Raw genomic sequence first — 18,129 nt, 5'->3', positions numbered from 1 at the left:
GCTTAGACCTCACTCTTGTATTTGAGGGTGACTTTTATGAATGACCTTCAATGATTTACTGCCAAAGCATACCAGATATATGAAAAGGATTAGTCAAAGAGTATAGAGTGAAAGAATTACAGTTCAGTGATAAAATTTCCCATGAAAGCTTCAAAGTAACTATGTAAGGGAACTTTTAAGATACTTAAGGAAAATCTGTCTTCTTCATACAAGGAAGGAAATATGAATGTGGAAAAATCAATTTGATATAGAAGTTGGTTTTTTAAACTATCATCTGTGGCATTTGTTTTTGTTAGATACAATGATGAAAGCATTTTTCTCTTCCTGAAAAAAACAAATTAAGAGCAAGAGCTCTTACTCAAGTTACAAAGAATATTAATTCTGCTGGTAACTTCCCCTTTATCTGTCCTGTTATTTTCTATTAATTTACTACATGCATCTTCCTACACCAAGTCTTGGCTAAGGAGGAGATTTCTGTGAATTCTTCAAACCACTGAGGTAAACTGTAACTAATTTTAAAAATGAAATGCCTTGGTGGTGGCCTTTCACAGAGCTGTCATACTTCACTCTAAGATACCATTTGAAGAAACAAATGGATTTTAAATTCCTAGACCGTGAGTAATAAATTCAAAATTGTCTTTGTACTTGAACATATAAATCCCTATGGAGTGACATTTCAGAAGGATCTTTGTCTTCCTCTGGAGAATGAGGCCCTCAGAAGTTAATAACTGACCTGCTGGTCAGACATATTCTACCATCAAAGTAATCGTAGAGAGAGACTGACAGAAGTTCTGCTCTCCGCCACAAGGTACTCCAAAACGTGCAGGCAAAAGAGGACATCTGCTCTGCAATTTTATTTATTCTCCACTGATTTTTGCTAAATTTATCTGGGCTTTGAAGCCTTACAAACTAGAGAATTAAAAACAAACAAGCTTGTTCAGCAGCTTCCCCTAGGCCTCCAAGCCCTGTTTATAATTTCTATAAGCCTTCATTACCTTTGGTCTACAGTATCAAATTCTGAGCAAGAAAGGTCACATTCTAACTATTATTACTGAAGAAATGAATTCAGTGTGTGACATCATAGCTAGAGTTAATTATCCCATTTAATAGGACACTACAGCTGTTAGGGAACTGTCTGCATGCAAAAAGCCACTCTATAGTGTTTACCATTTCAAAGGCAGAAACCTCATGCAAATTAGACATTTGCAATTTCAAATTTATTTTTAAAACTGTAAACATTCCTGAGAGGAACATGATATTTAGCTTTGTCTCCAAATCAGTGTTCATGATAGTTCTATAATAAGCACCCTGATGTGGTACGTTAAATCCCTACATCGTTCTTTTAAATTTCTGACATTGTTAACTGTGAAATATTTATTATTTCCAGTGTTCCAACTGATGTTGTAAATTAGAAATTAAGCATAAATTGGTGAAGAGATTTGGGCACAATTCTGGTAATTTTTTATCCACTTATCTTGACAGGTATCTCAGTTCTAATTGCATTTAATGAGACTGCAAACGAAAGTAATTATTGCATACTAACAAGGTTTCTGTTTTGTTAATTAAATTGAAAATGTAAAACCAAATTCTTTCCTGCTTAAATTGTCATTCAGTAGAGCCCTCCAATATTTTTGCATATTCTTATTTTTTAAATGAAATTCTAACATGAGATAGGTTCGACAAGAAAACCTCAGTGAGTGCATTTGCCATAGATCTGGGCAAATTAACGTAATAATGGAGTCCTCTGGATAAGCGATATGAAATGCTCATTAAATATGTAGCAGTGTATTTTTGTGAATCTGAGTCATTTGAATCTTCCAACACCAAGACAACGATAAAAAAAGCAGTGACACTTTTTGTGACCCTATAATCTTTTCCAGTAAATGAACTGCTTAATAAGAGACAAAACAATTGAAGCATTATTTTCTGTTACCAGTGTCCTTTCTGTCATCTCATGTGCATGGATCTCAATATTGTTCCTTTTTGCCTACATCCCCAGTGAGAGTCCCACCTGAGAACACAGGGCTGATGTGGAGCCAGGCACACCATGTCTGGCCAGTCTGCAGCTGCTAAATCTGATGATTTAATTTAGTCTGGTTTTCCAACTGTTGTTGTGTTAAGCAGCAACTGAACACTAGAAGTTCTCCATCGTTTATGTATACAGAGGGGTTGACGTCTCCTCAGAATTTACTGGAGAAATTGTGTTTGCCTTAAGGGACACAGGACTCTAACTTCATAACTTTTTAACTTGAAAACTTCACTTTCTGATTTATCCATGACAATTTGGATTATTTATGTATTACCTGATGAGTTATCAACTCATCAGCCTCCAAAAGAGAAGTTTATTTTTGGTGAAGCTGGTGGAAACCTTCTTCTTAAAGTTTCAGAAGCCAAGATCAGAGATCGCTAAAACTAAAACTACCAAGACTGAAACTAGTTGCTACAACTCTAGAGAAAATCCAGCTGGCAGGAAGACAGAAAAAAATGTTACTTGCATTTCTCCCTGTGGTATGGTAGAGCTAGCAGTTGGAGAGGCAGTGAATATGGCTAGTTGCACATGGGTAACCTCCAAACCGATAAGCAGAGCATGGCATGCAGGAAAGTGGCAAGGAACCCTCTCTCCAGCCCAGTGTCACTCTGTGTCCTGATTCCTTGGGTCGGCTTGCGCGTGCCTCCACTGCAGCAATGACAGACGCACACAAAAATGAGAAATAGCTGCAAGCCAGATGGCTTTATGCAGAACAACATTATCTTTTACCTTGATTAAGTAATTGTATCAATTTTTTAAAAAATTTCCTGTGTTGAAAAAAGTTTCCAGACTGTTATCCCTTCCCCAATTCAAGTGGAAAACAAACTGCCATTCAGCGACAGAGATGGGGCTGGATCCAACATAAACATATCTCAGCTAGGCATTCTCCATAGAACTGCACAGTCATTTTTTCCATATACAGTGGGAAAGACAAAGCCTCTGCTTAAAAGGCATTCTTCTCTGAAAAGGGGGAGGGCTAAAGTGTTGTAGCTGTCTGGAAGCTGGCTAAGAATCAGAGATTAATGCCAGTCTCTAATTTACTTATTAGTGCTGCCACTGAGTGAAAAACTTACTTTCACAGATGCGCTGGAAATAGAAAATCTGCAGCTGAAAGGGTAGCTGGTTGATTTTCCTCTTCAAAAAATTCCAAGTTATTCAATTTACAGGAAAAGGGATACATTGTTTCCTCCTTAACCCGCCTCCACCCAGTCTCCACTTACATGAAATGTACATTCTGAGTCACTGAGGTGCTCGGATAAGTGGGGCATAATCAGTTGATAAACCACAGTATTCCCTGAAAGATTTACAGATAGAGACAAAAAATTTCAAGGGATGAATAAGAAAAGTGGGCTTGAAAGCAAGTACTAAAGTGCTTGTGGTACACTGTTAATACTGAGAGGGTAAATATCAAGCTTCAATTTCAATCTTCAATTTCCCCCCATTTCAGATTTCCCGTATTTCCTGATACTGATTTTGCAGCTCTTTGAATTGTTGGAATCACAGCAGAGAAAAACAGTGATCTGCTTGACCAATAGCCATAACATCAATTAAAAGCCTCTTAGAAAGAAACCAATATGAAAACCTTGAAAGATGAAGAGGAGCTTTCATTCATCTCTGCCTGCCAAGGGCAGCCCAGTTATGGACACGACAGACAGCTGCTGGGATGGCTGATGGGAAGATCCCGTGTTTCTGTGCAGTTCTCAGAAACAGGGCTTTCCCCTGGGATCATCCTAGCACTTTACAAACATGCAGGAAGGGAGCAAGACAGCACAGCATGGTTAACTTTGTACTGCATGCCTTTCACTCAGGATGAAGCTGGGCAGAGGCTGTGCTCTGAAAGGAGAGAGGAAAAGCCAGGGCTGGGGAGAAGGGGTAACCTGCCTCCATCTCTCAGTGGCTCTGGGCTTGTTTCATCATAGGCATAGTCTGATCATGAAGAAATAAATCTTCTGTTGGATCAAGGAGAGGGAAGAATTGATGTATCAAGAGAAAAACAATTTCTTTTCTCATCCTCCACAGAATTCCATCAGCAAACACCCTGAATTAGGTGGTGCCTTAGAGACCTCTGCAGACTATCCCTGCCATTGACTGGAAGTAAAGAGCCACAGAAAATCACAAACTTGCAAAGGCTGAGAAAGAAATGCAAATTCCCCCTGACTTTACACCCTGTCTAGATCTCCAAAACCTGTCCACCTCCCCCTGAATGGATCTGCACCAGGTACTGGTGCTCTGGAGACCTTGCCTGCCCTCAGTGGGCCTGTTAGCCCTGTGTTAGCCTTTCTGGAGCATGAAGGACTCTAATAGCCAGGGTAGGGAGGGTTATGTTATATTTTGTCCTGCCAGCTTTTTATTCATTATTTCCTTTTTTGGATACTGGATCTGGACAAATGTTTGCTTCCACAAAATGCTTTTGAGGAAGGGTTCCTGGAGCCAGGAGTGGGGAGCACAGTGTAAGGGAGTCAGTCATTAATGGTAGTCTCTCTGTGGCTCTCCATGGCTCCCATCCAGGCTCAGCAGTGGAAAAACACAGTAGGAAACCCTAGGACACATTGGTCTTGCCTTACCCTTGGCAGAAAATCTGCTAACCTCTTGCCACTTAGAAGATCTTTCATAAAAGAGTAAAAAGATGCATTGTAGGGTGGTAACAGGGCACTACACAGCTCAGAAAGTATCTGGCTTAGGTGCTGGTTCTATATAGCTACTTTTCTACTGGCAAAAATAGTCAAAGACTGAATGAGCTATTTTTTATTCATTTTGTTGGGTAGGCAGAGTCAAGCAATTGTTCTGAGTCTTACAGTTATAGTTAAAAAGTCTATTTTTACAGAAAAAATTAAAAGTTGTTCATCCAGGTAGAGTATTTTTTTTTTTTGGTAATTATTAAATTATGTTTCAAATTAATGATGTGTGCCAAAAATTAACTAATTTCAAATGAATTAAAGTGTGCCAGTTCCTCTCATACTCTCTGGCTTCCATATGTCATGACCTAAACAATAACATTTTAGTTGTTGTTACAGTCTTGTAAAGTTGGAATAGTAATTTCTAAAATATTTTTCACAGCCCTCTCTCATTCTTTGACTCTTGAATGCTGTGAGTTTAGTACTGTTTCTTGCTGGTTTGTCACAAGAGCAAAAAAAAAGGAGTTCTAGTATTTATGAAGTATTTATTTCAAGAGAATAACTATATAAAGAATTGTAAAATACAGCTAAACAGGAACAACAAAGCCAGATCATATTTGCTGTATTTCAGTCAGTCTGTTTTCATTGCCAAATACACACTTTTTGTATCCTGACTGACAGTTAGGAAAATCTTTTTGAGTTTTTAATGGCAAAGAATTAGGTTTCAAAAACTTTGGAGCTCTTACAGCTTTGTGTATAATGCTATTCAGCAATTGTTGAATCTTACATTAGGATGCATAACCCAAACATCCCCACCTCATGGTGGTGTGTGAAAATGGACTGGGATCAGATCCAAACATTCAAGAGGACCAATTAAAATATAAGACCCGAAGGGTCTATATTTTGGTGTTTGAAATCTAGGTCCAGAAGAAAGTTGTAAATTATCAGAGGCTGCTTATATGTTACTCAGAAACTAGATCTCTTTTACACAGCTCTTGAACACTAGAAGCTCTAATTTTTATCAGTTTAAATCAAGCCAAGTTTTCCTTCAGAAAGCAATTCTTTTATTTCTTCTCATGCCCCCTGGAAAAACTGGACTTTTAATTCCTTCCTTGCTTCCCATGTTGTGAATAAGAGTGGGCATAAAATGTTTTTTATTGGTTTTCACAGCCCAGAATAAGCTTTGGTGCACTTTTCTGGTACTTGCCCAAAACTTTGTGGGAATACACTGCAGTGGAGTTTAAATTTTGTTTTCTGCTGGGTGTTTTATACACCTTTTTGAAATAGAGAAAATTTCCAACTATGTGTCTGCTCTGTCCCGTGCTTCCATTTGCTTCAGCTTCCTATGATTCAAAAGGTTTGGGGACTGGTGGCGCTACTCCAAGCAGCTGATTTTCATTAAAGTTTTGATGAGAAACTTAAGTTGGAATCACAAACATCTGCAATAAAACTTCCTCCCCACTAATAGATGTTTCTCAGAACATAACCTTGTTGTATCAGGAAAAAACAGCAGCTAGAAATCCAAATTGCCCATTATAGGAGTTAACCTAACATAACCTCAAGGGTCTGAAGTGAATTAATTTAAAGATCTGCTTTTTAAAAGTAGATACAGTTCACATTAGATTAAAAGAATATAAAGGTTCCTGTCAAGCTAAAACCCTTTTTGGCTCACACCTCAGGATTAGGTCTTCTGCTGCTTCTTGTAGCACTAGTTTGTTTAGAACAGATTAATGCTGCAAGTAAGGATCAAATTGTGGTTTCTCTCAACATTGCAAAATTTTCTGTTCCAGCCTTTTTGGAGAAAAGGACTGAAGATGATTTGGTGATAGTCTTGAGTCTTTGTTAACAAGTGGCTGGCACTTATGATTGCTGTCATTATATATATATTTAATGTGAGCCATTTTAGAGAGATTTATCACAAGTCCCATGCTAATCATTGCTTATCGCTCTAGAGAACCAGAAAGCAAGCATCTCAAATACTGCTTCTTGCATTTTATCAGCAGCTGCTGGTAAAAATCAGGTGGGAAAAACTGATCGTCAAACATGTCACTTTAACACACAAGCCCCATCTGATAACTTCTACCTCTAACTTTCTCTTACAATAAATGGCTAATGTTGACTTGTCTATTACAATTGCTTCCTTTAAAGGACTTTTGCCTCTCTGTCTTTCTCCTGAGCCAAAACCACTGATGCTGGAAGCAGTTTTCCTCTTCCCTCTGTCCAACAATATCATGCCTTCCTTCACTCTGGGAATTGGCTTCCTGCCCTGTCCCAACTCCATATTTTTCCTTTACTCTTAAGACTCTTGATTATCTCATTCTTGCTCTAATTTTTTCCTCTCCTTTGTCTTCCTGCTTCAGTTTACTTCCTTTCCCACTACTTACTTCACTTCTTTCCATGGAGGACATTTGAGATTATCTTTTTTTTTGCTTGGCTGATGTCTCCACAGAATGTCTGTCTTCCCTTTCTCCCCCTAATCCTTCCCACACTCATCTCCTCTACTGGTCTCTGGCCTCTTGTAGTCATTTATGTTAGAATGAAATTAATATTTTACTGGGTGTCACCTTACATTCATTTTACATTAAGAAGAGTGACAACAAAGTGTGGATCAGAGAGAATCATTTGTGATACTCTCTAGTATTTGAAGTCTTGTACCATTTTTTATTCTCACCTTAGACTCTGTAAGGAACTTCCTTCCTTGGGGAAGAAATGGGGAACAAAATCCACACCTATATGATTAAAACCATTGTATCAGTGGAATTTACAAACACAAATGTTGACAGTGGCAGGCCTTCAGACCTAAATGATAATGTATGATCTGCCTCTTAGTTTAGAGCCATGTGTTTGACAGTGGGCTATAACTGTTCTCAGAACTTCTGGTTTCAACAGAGTTTCAACTCTGTGCCTCATCAAACCTGGAAGTGTCTTGCCATTCCCTTTCTTTCTGCTGTGTCCAAGCTTGTGAGTGGAACACTAAAACAAAAATTTCTGATGTTTGCCACTTGCTTGTCTGCTTTCATTTGATATCTGCCTGTTTTAAGTCCTTTGCTTCCATCTATTATAAATCTTCCTTATAAAATATTTTAATCTATCCTTGTTTGGAAAAAACAATCTCTGACTTCATGCCACCAGCTGCTGTTGGGTTGAACTGATGAGCTGGATCCAATGCTCTGCACTCCCTCCTTTTCACTCTGTCTCCCCATAGACATCAGGGTTCGTCACTGTAACATCTCCACACTTCCCCTTATTATCTTTGTGAGCCAAGAAACTTAGTTTTCCTAAATAGCACACAAGTACTCTGAGTATTTAAGAATGCTTTTCATATTGATCTGCCTCTTCATGGACAAACCAACACAATCAAATAAAATCTCCAGTGCTTAATCACTTTTGAAAATAAATTTTTTGACTAACTTGTTGTTTCAACATAGTCACCTTCAGTTTTCAATTGTTGCATATGCCAAGACCTTATTTTATTAACCTAACAAGACTATTGTTAATTTTTTTTTGCCTGTGTATGTACTTACACAATAAGTTCAAATTTTTTCTTAACCTCCCTCTGAGTTGGCAAATTGTATGGCAGACTCTCTCAGCTATCTTCAAATTCCTAACACTGTAATCCTTCTCATGATACTTTTCTGAATAATTTTAATGAATTTATAAGCAATTTTTTTTTGAAACAAGAGGCAGATATCTTATTCCATGGTGGTCACTAACAATGCTCCTTATATAGGAAACACAACATTTCATTGTGTGGAATCTAGTCCAGTTAATTTAAACATCTACTTTGGCTGATTTATAAAGCTGTCCTGAAGCAGGCATCCAACAAGGTCTTTACGAGGAAGAGACTCCTTTGAGTGTTTCCAGGGAACACCACTAGGAATCAGAGGCTTAAAAAATCTACTGTTTTCACTACTGTATGGGGAATTTGTACCTGAAGACAGTCCATGATTCTGATTGAAACATCTAGGAAAAATTTGTGTGCCTAATTTAGGTGTTCTGGATCACATAATGATTAAGAATGAGGGCACCAGGGTAGTTGAATTGCTTGAATTCCTAATCAGACCCATGGTACTCTCTGTGCATGGATGCAGCATATCAGCATAGCATTAACAGTGTAGTTAGTTCTCTTAAGAGGTTTTCATCCAAATCCCCCCCCAAAAAAACCCACAACAAAAACTAAAACCAAAAAAACTAAAAAGAAAAGAAGGCAAAGCTCCACAGCTCCACATTAACTCTAATTCTGATTTTTTTAAACCACTTCTCCCCATTCTTCCCAATTACTATAGGGTTGCCTCACATGGTAAAGGAAGAGGATTGTAAAGCTGTGCAATATTCGCTAATATGTATTTACCTTAATTGAGATCTCCTGTTATATTCTGTTATATCAAACCCTTACTGGGATTTAAGAGCATCCCACTAGTTACATCTCAGAAACTCCCACTAGCATGGGCATTCCACTTCATCCTGCAGCTGACTCACCACAGACCACAATGAAGGCCCATCTGTGGCTTTGTAACTCTGCCATATGAAACTGCCCCCTTTGTATAATTTGGCACTATTTGACATGACTAACAGCCTCTGTCTGCTCGGGAGAGCTGTAGGCCTGAGTCAATATTTAGACGAAGGAGCAGAATCAAACCGCGCTGTGTAAGGGAGTTTACTCTGCGGTTCACTGGGAGCTGTGGGTTAAGCACTCATGCTTCAAAAGAGGCTAATTCAAACCTGCTTGGAGAGCCCTGTTCTTGAGGCTGAGGAAGGGGAGGTGAGCTGTGGGAGGGAGAAGTTCTCTGAGGACCAAAAGTAATGCTCCTTCCTTGGATGAGAGACGACCAAACCGTCAGTCTCCGGCCCCTACATCAACCTCCAGGCTTAAAGCCTGTTCCTCCACTCCTATTACCAACCACACACATGGATCAATGAGTAAGCAGGTTCTCGCTTTTACAGAGTCACGTGTCCTATCCCAGAAAAAGCATCCTACTGGGCCTCCTTGAAAACTGCCATGGAGGTGAGGCCTGAAAAATGCAGCTAGCAAGAGGTCCTGAAGCCCCTGCTTCTTCCTCATGCAGCCATAGCATTCTGCAGCCAAGGGCTTTGGCATGAGGATACCAGGCACTGTCATCCAGCTGTAACATGGGATCCAGTGTCCAAGTGCTGCCACTGCATGGGCTGAAGTAAACTACCAGAGGAAACACCAGTTATTGAGTCTATTATGTTGTCAAACATTTAGGAAGGATTTAAATGGTTGAAGAAACACAAAATGTTATTCCCCTGCAGTGTCCAGTGTATCTCACAGCACTTTCCCAAAGTAAAATCTAATATATTTATGTCAAGAAATGTGAATGGTGTCTTTGGGAAAACAATACATTGCTATTGTATCGAGAAAGACTAATAATCACTTCTGCTCATTTTCCCTGTTACAAAACCCATCCAGCTCTTAAGTAAGGCATTTCATTCAGGGGCTTTCCATGTTGTAAGCAACAGGTGGTAATGCAGCTTCCCAGGGCTGATCCAAGGCCAGAGGAGAAAATCTGTACATCCCACATCATGAAGCCTGTCCAAAAACTGGGATGGCTCTTGAGAGTCCTTATGCTGAGCAAAGCAGGGTTTAATCTTCAGTTTTCTCACACAGGTCATGTTTCATGTGGACTCTCTGGCAGGGTGGGCAGGCGTTTCCTGAGGCTGTCCAGCTGCTTGGAGCAGGGGAGTGAGCTCTGCCTAGCCCTGCAGCAACCCTGGCTGTCTGCAGGCTTTATGCACTTATTTCCATGGCTGTTAATTCTGGCAAGTGGAGTAAACGTGGAAAATCAGCGATGTGATATTGGAGATTGCGATCTTGATATTGTCACAGTGACACAGCTGTTCTAATCTCACCTCATTTTTGAATGTTATGCTAGAAGAACTACTCTTTCCCTTCCCATGACCTTATGGAACTCAATTAGCCTCCTACTTTGCATCTACCATGCGTGAGATATTACTGTGCTGTGTCCACCGTTCCACTTCCAACCTTACCCCAACCCCGTGTATGCAGGGGTAATTTATTATTTCCTAAAGCTATATTTTTGAGTAGCCCATTCCCAATGCAGTGTCGCTAAAATGAAGAGTAGTAAATCAATCCCAAAATAACAGGGGTTGCGGAAAAATTTTTCATTTTCAAATTGCTTCTCAGATCTCTCTAATTTCATTTGTCACTAATCCCAAGCACAAAATTTTTGGAACTTAAAATCGCTGCAGGTGTGTTCTCTGCAGGCGGTTTCCTAGATGCATTTGATTTGTCATCCCCGGCTTTCACTGTGAAAACAAACTTCAGATTTTGGAGGCGGATGGCATTCAGAGGCAAAAGCACAAACTTCTACAGGACAGAATTTGCCATCAAAAGACAGACTCTTTCGGGAAATTTCAGTAAATTACAATTGCAGGAATTACAAGGCAAGCAGAAAAGTGTTGTGACAATTAACTCTTGTAAAATAGCTCTGTTTGGACAGGCCTGTTTAGTTATGTTGGCAGGAAAGTCAGAGACATGCTAAGCCAGCTTCACTGCAAAGTACAGCAGCTGTCTGCTCACAGCAGGCAGGGCATGTGTACATTTTGAAGTCTGTGCTGTACCTCTCCAGTCCCAAAATGCAACATCTCAGACCACCTCCCCCCACCCCCAAATCCTCCTGTATCGCTTTAAGGCTCGAATGAGTAAGCTAACATTAACCAGATGGGAGCTTTGACACAGACAGGTGAAAAGAGAAAATTGCAGACACCGGAGAGAGAAGGGAATTACTGTACCTCAGCAAAAGGCACCCAACTTCCAGGAGCTACTGCCTGCTGCTGCCCTCTGATAACAGTGGCTTCTTGCGTGCTGACCGCTGAGCTACCTTCAATGTCAAACTGAAAAACGCTTCCCTCACTCGAGGCTGTGCTGGAGGAGAAGCATCTCAAAAAGAATAATACAGGAGAAACGAGGGGCCAGGCGGAGATCAAAGCCATTTCCTCCCCTTACATCCAGCAGTGGTCTTCTAGCGTCTCAGTAATTGTTTACCCTCTTCTGCAATCAGCCCCCCTTGGCTTAGTGGTGCCTCAGTTATTTTAACTTTCCTTCAGCATTCAGTTTCCAGATGTGGCACTTCAAGACAGTCTAACCGGATCCCGACTTAAAAGAGGGGAAAAAAAAAAAAGAAAAAAAAAAAAAAAAAAGGAAAAGAAGGGAAGAAAAGCGCTTTTGCTGCCTCCCTCGTTCTCTCTCCGTGCCTATGGCTCCTCTTTTTCCCCAGAGGCTCCAGCACAATAACATACAGATGGGCAGTGCTTAGGCAGAGAGTGTCAAACAGAGATTGTATTCCAGGAAAGCACCGCTAGCTCTCCAGCCACCTTATCTCCCCCTGTCAGGATACAGACTGACGCTCCGTTCAGTGCTCTGGCTTCCTTCACATGTTCACATCATTCCCTTTTCTACCTTTCGTGTGGAGACCCTCCCACTCAAACTTTACTGTTCAGAAAGTGAGGTCACCCTTTCCTCCCTCTCCATGCCAACCCCCCACAACTCCATCCGACTGCTCCGAACAAATCATTGACTCTCCTGACTGTTTATTTTTTAACATCTCCAGTTTATTCAGCGGAAGGCAGAAAGGTGCCAAATTTATTAAAGCTCCCCCTCGCTAGAGTAGCCATTCCTTATGTCATGGGGGAGGGGAGAGTGTGTGCGGGAGGAGGAGGAAGAGGAGGAGGGAGACAGCCTGTCTGTGCCATAGGCTAATAGGGCTAAAGTGGTTTCTCTAACATGCTTCATTCAGTTCCTTTCCCTCAAGCCCACCTCTCAGCTTCTCTTTGGCTCGTGAAAATATCGTTCACTGCGATTTTGGAAAATGACTTCATTCCTCGGACTCATGAACTTCTATTTACAAAGAGCATCTTGTATTCCCTTTTCAAGAGATGCTTTGTGAGGCCCTGGTAACAAGGCTTGCAGTGTGTATATGAAAGCGAGCTGGATATGTTGCCCACAGCTCACTTCATTTTGTAACTACGATCTCCAAAAGACAAGACAGTAATCCTTGCTAGGTTTTTGGATGAAGTCAGGATATAATTATACTAATGTGCAGTGCTCCAGCCGAGGGGTCAGCACCCTGTCCCTCAATGGTCCTGTGTTCTGGGAGTGGTAGCTCCACTGGCCTGTCAGACTTCATTCTTAAATCTTCACAGAAATTGTCTTACCAGGCTTCATTCTGGGAGTGGATTCCTTCTTTTTCCCTCCCTTTACCCTTTCTGGTAAAGGTATTTCTTGGTATTATGAACCAAGGAAGCAGCCAGTAGACATTTGAGGGTGAGATTAAGAGTTTTGGGGATCTGTTAACTTCCACACACCTGTAGGGACAGCTTTGGGCACATAAGTGCTGTACAGAGGGACATAAGGAAGTTCACTGTGAAGAAACTCTGTCTGATTCAGAAATGGTGTAGCTGAGCAGGCAAGGTCACTCAAGCTTGTGGGACAAAATATTCCACCAGCAGAGAGGAAAATGTTGTGTGACACAAGTCTATGAGGTTCAGGACCAAGGTTAGTAAGGGGAAAAAAAAAGATAAAAATGGCAGTTGAGGGTTATTCTATCCTGGGAGGAATAGATGCTTCTCCCTGTTAGCTGAACCTGATATGGTGGCAAGCACACAGTCATCCCTGAGCCTGAGGTTGAGATGTCACAACTGCCAGGACTTTTCTAATTTTTTCTAGTAATGGCAGTCCTGGAAATGGCCTGTAATAGGTCTGAAGGCTCAGGAGGTAGAAGACCAGGGAGGCCCCAGGCAGGGTCTCCATGAGCATCCCATTAGGCCTCCTGCTACAGGGAGAGCCTTGAGGTGTACAGAGAATATTAAAGTGGGGCCAAGAAAGAGAATAAAACATCTTGACAGTAAGTGATAGAATCACAATTCCCATGGTGGCAGTAGAGATTCTTAAATACCCAGTAAATTGTGCAGCAAATTGCCATAACATGTGTGAGAAAATGTTTTTGATAATTTTTGTTTTTTGAAAAAGCAGTCACCAACCAATCTTCTACATCTGCTCCCAGGCATTTGGCAGGAGGCTGGCCAGCTTGGGAAGGCAGGCTTTAAAACTGAAAGACCTGGGGGATGATGTCCAAAGTGGCAGTGCTCACAGCATGGTATCCAGGTGATAATAAGCAGGCCAGCCACAGCAGCAGCAGCAGCAAATGCTCCTTAGCAGCTTCTCAAGCTGAGAACAGAAGGCCAACCACCTGAAGGGTGTGTATACCTCTTGTACCTCTCCTGGGAAACTGGCATGCTCCATTACCCCTCTGAAATGCCTGTGCACCAAGGCACTCAGCATGGGGTATAAACAGGAGGAGGAGTTATGGATCTGTGAGCATTTGCAGGGACATGACCTCATTGCAGCTGGAGACATGGTGGGAAAGCTCGCATGACTGGAGTGCTGTCATGGCTGTCCCTGTACTTCAAATGAAGACAGGCCACCAAGGTGAGGTGGAGGAGTTGCTGTTTATGTGAGAGAGCAAATTGAATGGATGGAGCTCTGCCTAGGGGTGGAGGAAGGAAGAATCAAGAGCTTATGAGTAAGAATTTAGTTGGATGGCACTGTTATGGGGGTTTACTTGGAGGAAGTACAGGTACTTCACCTGTCAGGAAGAAGAAGCATCATGGGAGCTCAGTGTAGACGACTGACCATCTGCACCCTGCACACGCCATTGAGGGACTTCCTTCAAGGGTTCATCTGCTTCACCAGAGCAAGAAACACCATTAGAAATGTCATTAAGGATGCTAAGATTACAAGTTCTTCAAGTAAAGCCTGATATTTTTTGCATATATGTAGCAAGTAACCAAATGGACTTTGAAGGTATCTCACCTATTAAGTTATTAATTACACAAAATGCCTCAAAAACATTTACAGAAAACAGAAAATATTATTCTTGAAATGCGGGAAAGTTACCAAGTGAAAAAGACATTGCTACCCATCATATTTCTTTATGTAAAATCAGAACAAAGATAGTTGTATCCCTCTAAAAAAGTTCACCATGCTAATTTACAGCAGTTTGAGAGAGGAAATATTGTAATTATTCTCAGGATCAAAGTCCTAAAAGGAGGAACATGTTGGCTTAGCCTCTTTGTAAAATTCCAGACTGGCCTCAGACATTAAAAATCTGAAAAATTTCATGTTATGATTCTATATAACAAAGCAAACACAGATAACTCCAAATGGTAGAATTATTAAGTCATGAATAATTTATTCTAAAGAAATACAAAAATATAAAAAATAGAACACAGCTTACAAGATCTGTCTCCCCAAATATATTAGCCCCACACAAGAAAAAATATGACCAAAGTCTTTTGAGCAGAAAATATATTTCCCTAAATATCACTATACAGGGGAATAGCTTGCTAAAAACCAACTGCTTACAAAAGCAGTTTTCCAGATTTAATTTCAAATACTTTAAAAGACTTTATTCCTTTTCAAAAAGTGCAGATTTGTGTAAAAATTGAAAAACATTAATAAGTATGCATAGAGTACTCATGAAATATAAACCTTTAAATATAAATTTATGCTGTGACAGACTTCCAGTTTCTTTATCTTTGGCAGTGATGATGCAGCTGTGTTATGTAAGCAGACTGAGATTTGGAACAGGACTTCTCCAATATGGCAGGGTGCAGAAACAGGAGCTTCTCCCCCTGTTTTCACTGTATCATCCTCTGCTTTTTTTTGTGAGTTCTTTCCACAATCTTTAACATTTGGTTTTGATTCACTGTGGTAGACAGTGGGACTGGTGAAAGACAAAGGGAAGAATCCAGCAGAAAGCTTATTACAAATAACATATTCCAAATTAACCAATCTCAAGCTTTTGTGTGTGGGCCACTGGTGGTTTGTCAGTTCCCAGTGGGACATCTGCAAACAGCCTGTTGAGCTCTAGTGCCAAATGTTACCAGCTGAACATCTGATGATGTTGCATGGTGGTCCAATGGAAATGTTGACAGTTGACTGATGTTTGGCATCCAAAATATTTTGGAACCAGCATTCAAAGTACCTTTGTAAAGGTTAGAAGATGTTAGCAACGTATCTATGTATTGTCAAATTAATTAATTATCTACAGTCAGAAACCTGTGGCAACTGAGGGGCATCAAGCAAGAATTTGTCCGTCTCAATTTGTGCCAGAGAGAAGTGCTAATAGAATTGTAGCTATGAAAACAAAACATCACTTTTTAAAACTTATTTTGTGTGTTTTGGGTTATGTCATACTAGAGGTCTCGGCTTGCAGGTAGAAGATAAAATTTATGCTGTAGGGTTCAAGGATGTCATACTGTCAGACTTCAAGTTGTATACCTGGTGCAGGGAGACATAATCATGCTCTTTGTTTCTTTGCCATACTATTTAAGGGCATCAATTAATTATTTTCCCACATGAGGAGACTTAAAAGCCAATAGCTCTCATCCCTCATGTTATTAGTTACCGGCAACACTGGCATCTGGCTCATTCCAGGTTGCTTACAACCAGCCTCATAGTGTTTCTGGGCCATGACACTTGTCACTGCCCAATTTTTTCACTGTAAAACTCTTCAATTAAGAATGCCAAAATCTTGCAAATCTGATGGAAATGTAACACTAATTTCCTTACTGCTACAGTATTAAAGGCAACCTTGTTTACCAGGAAAGATGTCTGAAGATTTCCACCTCCAGAGTGTAACAGGGAAAGAGCAGCCTCTCTCTCTTGTTAAAAGCCTTGTCCTTGGGAACTCTATAGACTTTGAAAGATTAGAAATGAGCCACAAATTAATACTGGATAACTTGAAAAATCCAACCTACACTGGTTGCTAGAAATCAGTCAGATTAAGGATAGTGTTTTCCCAATCCAGTGTCCTCTCCACAGAGGAAACCAATAAGTAATAATAATATTTTCGCAGTTATTCAATACAAAAGTCTTTTGGTACTTCTGGTCATTTTTAACAGTCTTATCTGAACCTCCTGGTACTCTTGCTATATCGTTATTCCTGTTGAATGGCCTGAACTATAAATGTGCTATGCTACCATTAATGGTAATATCTACTTAATTCCTTGTGGAATCTGATATTCTGTATGCTTCTGAGACAGCTTTTCTACCAAATTGCTTAGAGGTGAGTAAGAGGTGTTAGCCTGTAGTGTTGCATAAATAGCAAAGACTTTCAGATGTTAAAAACTGAACTAGAAGAGGTGGGGCTGGTGAGATGAAGGTGGTATTTGCAGGGATGGAAGCTGTGCTTTTTGTGTTTTGAGAATAAACAGTTGAATCTTTTAATTTCCTGTTAAAATTCTCATGCCATCTTGCAGTGGCAAGAGAACAATTGTAATATTCCAATCATTCAGTTTCTTGTGACCCAGCGTTTTGCTCTAACACTTTGGCTTGCACATCCTGAACCTAATATTGCCAGATGGTCTCTCTTATAAGTTCTGGACATGTCTGCTTATCTGTTAAGGTAAAGTTAGCCAAGAAAAATGAAATCAGTCTGTTATAGCCAGTAAAGTGGTACCTTTGGTAGAACAAACCAAAATGTTATGTGAGAGATTTTTTTTAAAAAGCTATTTTTACAATAGAATTGTCCCTAATTTTATCAAATATGCTTGTAGGTTTGTATGAGTCTAGAGGGAATCTGATTAGGAGGAATAGAACAGGTATGTTTTTAATGTCAATGCTCAGTATCAGTATCAGCATGCACATTGATGAAGAAAGAGATGGCATTTTAGCATAGCTTGTAGTTTATTTGAGTTGTTGACAGATTTTATAGATAAAAACAACAGGCCCTGACTAACAATGATCCCACTAAGACAAATCCTTCTCTTAAAGTGAAGATCTCTCCCAAACTCAGATTTCCTTACATTTTTTCCTTTTGCTCTTATAAACCTTCAAATCTCCAGAAAGGTACTTCTTAACTTGTTAATTCTTCATGATGCCACTTGTGTTCTTACTGCCTCTGAAAATTCATTGGAGAGTCCCCAAATCTACAGCAGTTCCTTTGGGAGGCTGCTCTTAGTTGAATGGTTCCTCCTGTTGACTGTATCTTGTCTCCTTCACTGGAACCTTGGACACAAGGGGCTAGCTGCTTTTCTTGGCCAAGACAGGAAGGGTTTACTCTAACAACAACAAGACCAAAGAAGATTAAAGCAAAAAAAACCCTATTTAATTTATTTTTAAGCAGATATTCTCAACTTATTTGTGGTACTCATACTCTGATTAACTGACATAGTGTACTCCTCCACAGTGCAACGTTTCCCCATGCATTACGCTTTGACCTAAACTGACCTCTTTCCTCTCTGTTTGGAGTCTTTAGACATTTCCCTTTCTCTCTCAAACTGTTTGTCTAACTCAAGCTGCATATCACTACTTGTTTTTTTTTTTATTTAAAAATTCATTCTTCCTCCTGGGAAGCTTCCCCACCCTTCCTCATCAGTTGTTTGATCACAGTAATGGAACATTGGCAAAAGAAAATGAGTTGCATAAAAATCCACACTGAA

At 40.2% G+C, this 18,129-nt stretch overlaps 1 protein-coding gene across 3 annotated transcripts in view; it reads right to left on the bottom strand.

Annotated features, from left to right (window-relative positions):
* The window catches only part of LAMA4 (laminin subunit alpha 4), a 101,530-nt gene extending 89,499 nt beyond the window's left edge, over positions 1-12,031 (bottom strand). For all 3 annotated transcript variants that reach the window (XR_015772159.1, XM_005518284.3, XM_014263594.2), the window contains exon 1: positions 11,419-12,031. Coding sequence is in view for 2 of the 3 variants with exons in the window: in XM_005518284.3 (XP_005518341.2) it covers positions 11,419-11,619 (201 nt within the window). In the remaining variant the exon portion in view is untranslated. The remainder of the gene's footprint in view (positions 1-11,418) is intronic.
* Between the last annotated feature and the right edge of the window lie 6,098 nt (positions 12,032-18,129).

This window comes from Pseudopodoces humilis, chromosome 3 (genome assembly GCF_049639895.1).
Source record: "Pseudopodoces humilis isolate 2021_Gansu_Grassland_sample_001 chromosome 3, ASM4963989v1, whole genome shotgun sequence".
Lineage (NCBI taxonomy): Eukaryota > Metazoa > Chordata > Aves > Passeriformes > Paridae > Pseudopodoces > Pseudopodoces humilis.
This window is presented reverse-complemented; position numbering and strand designations above follow the sequence as displayed.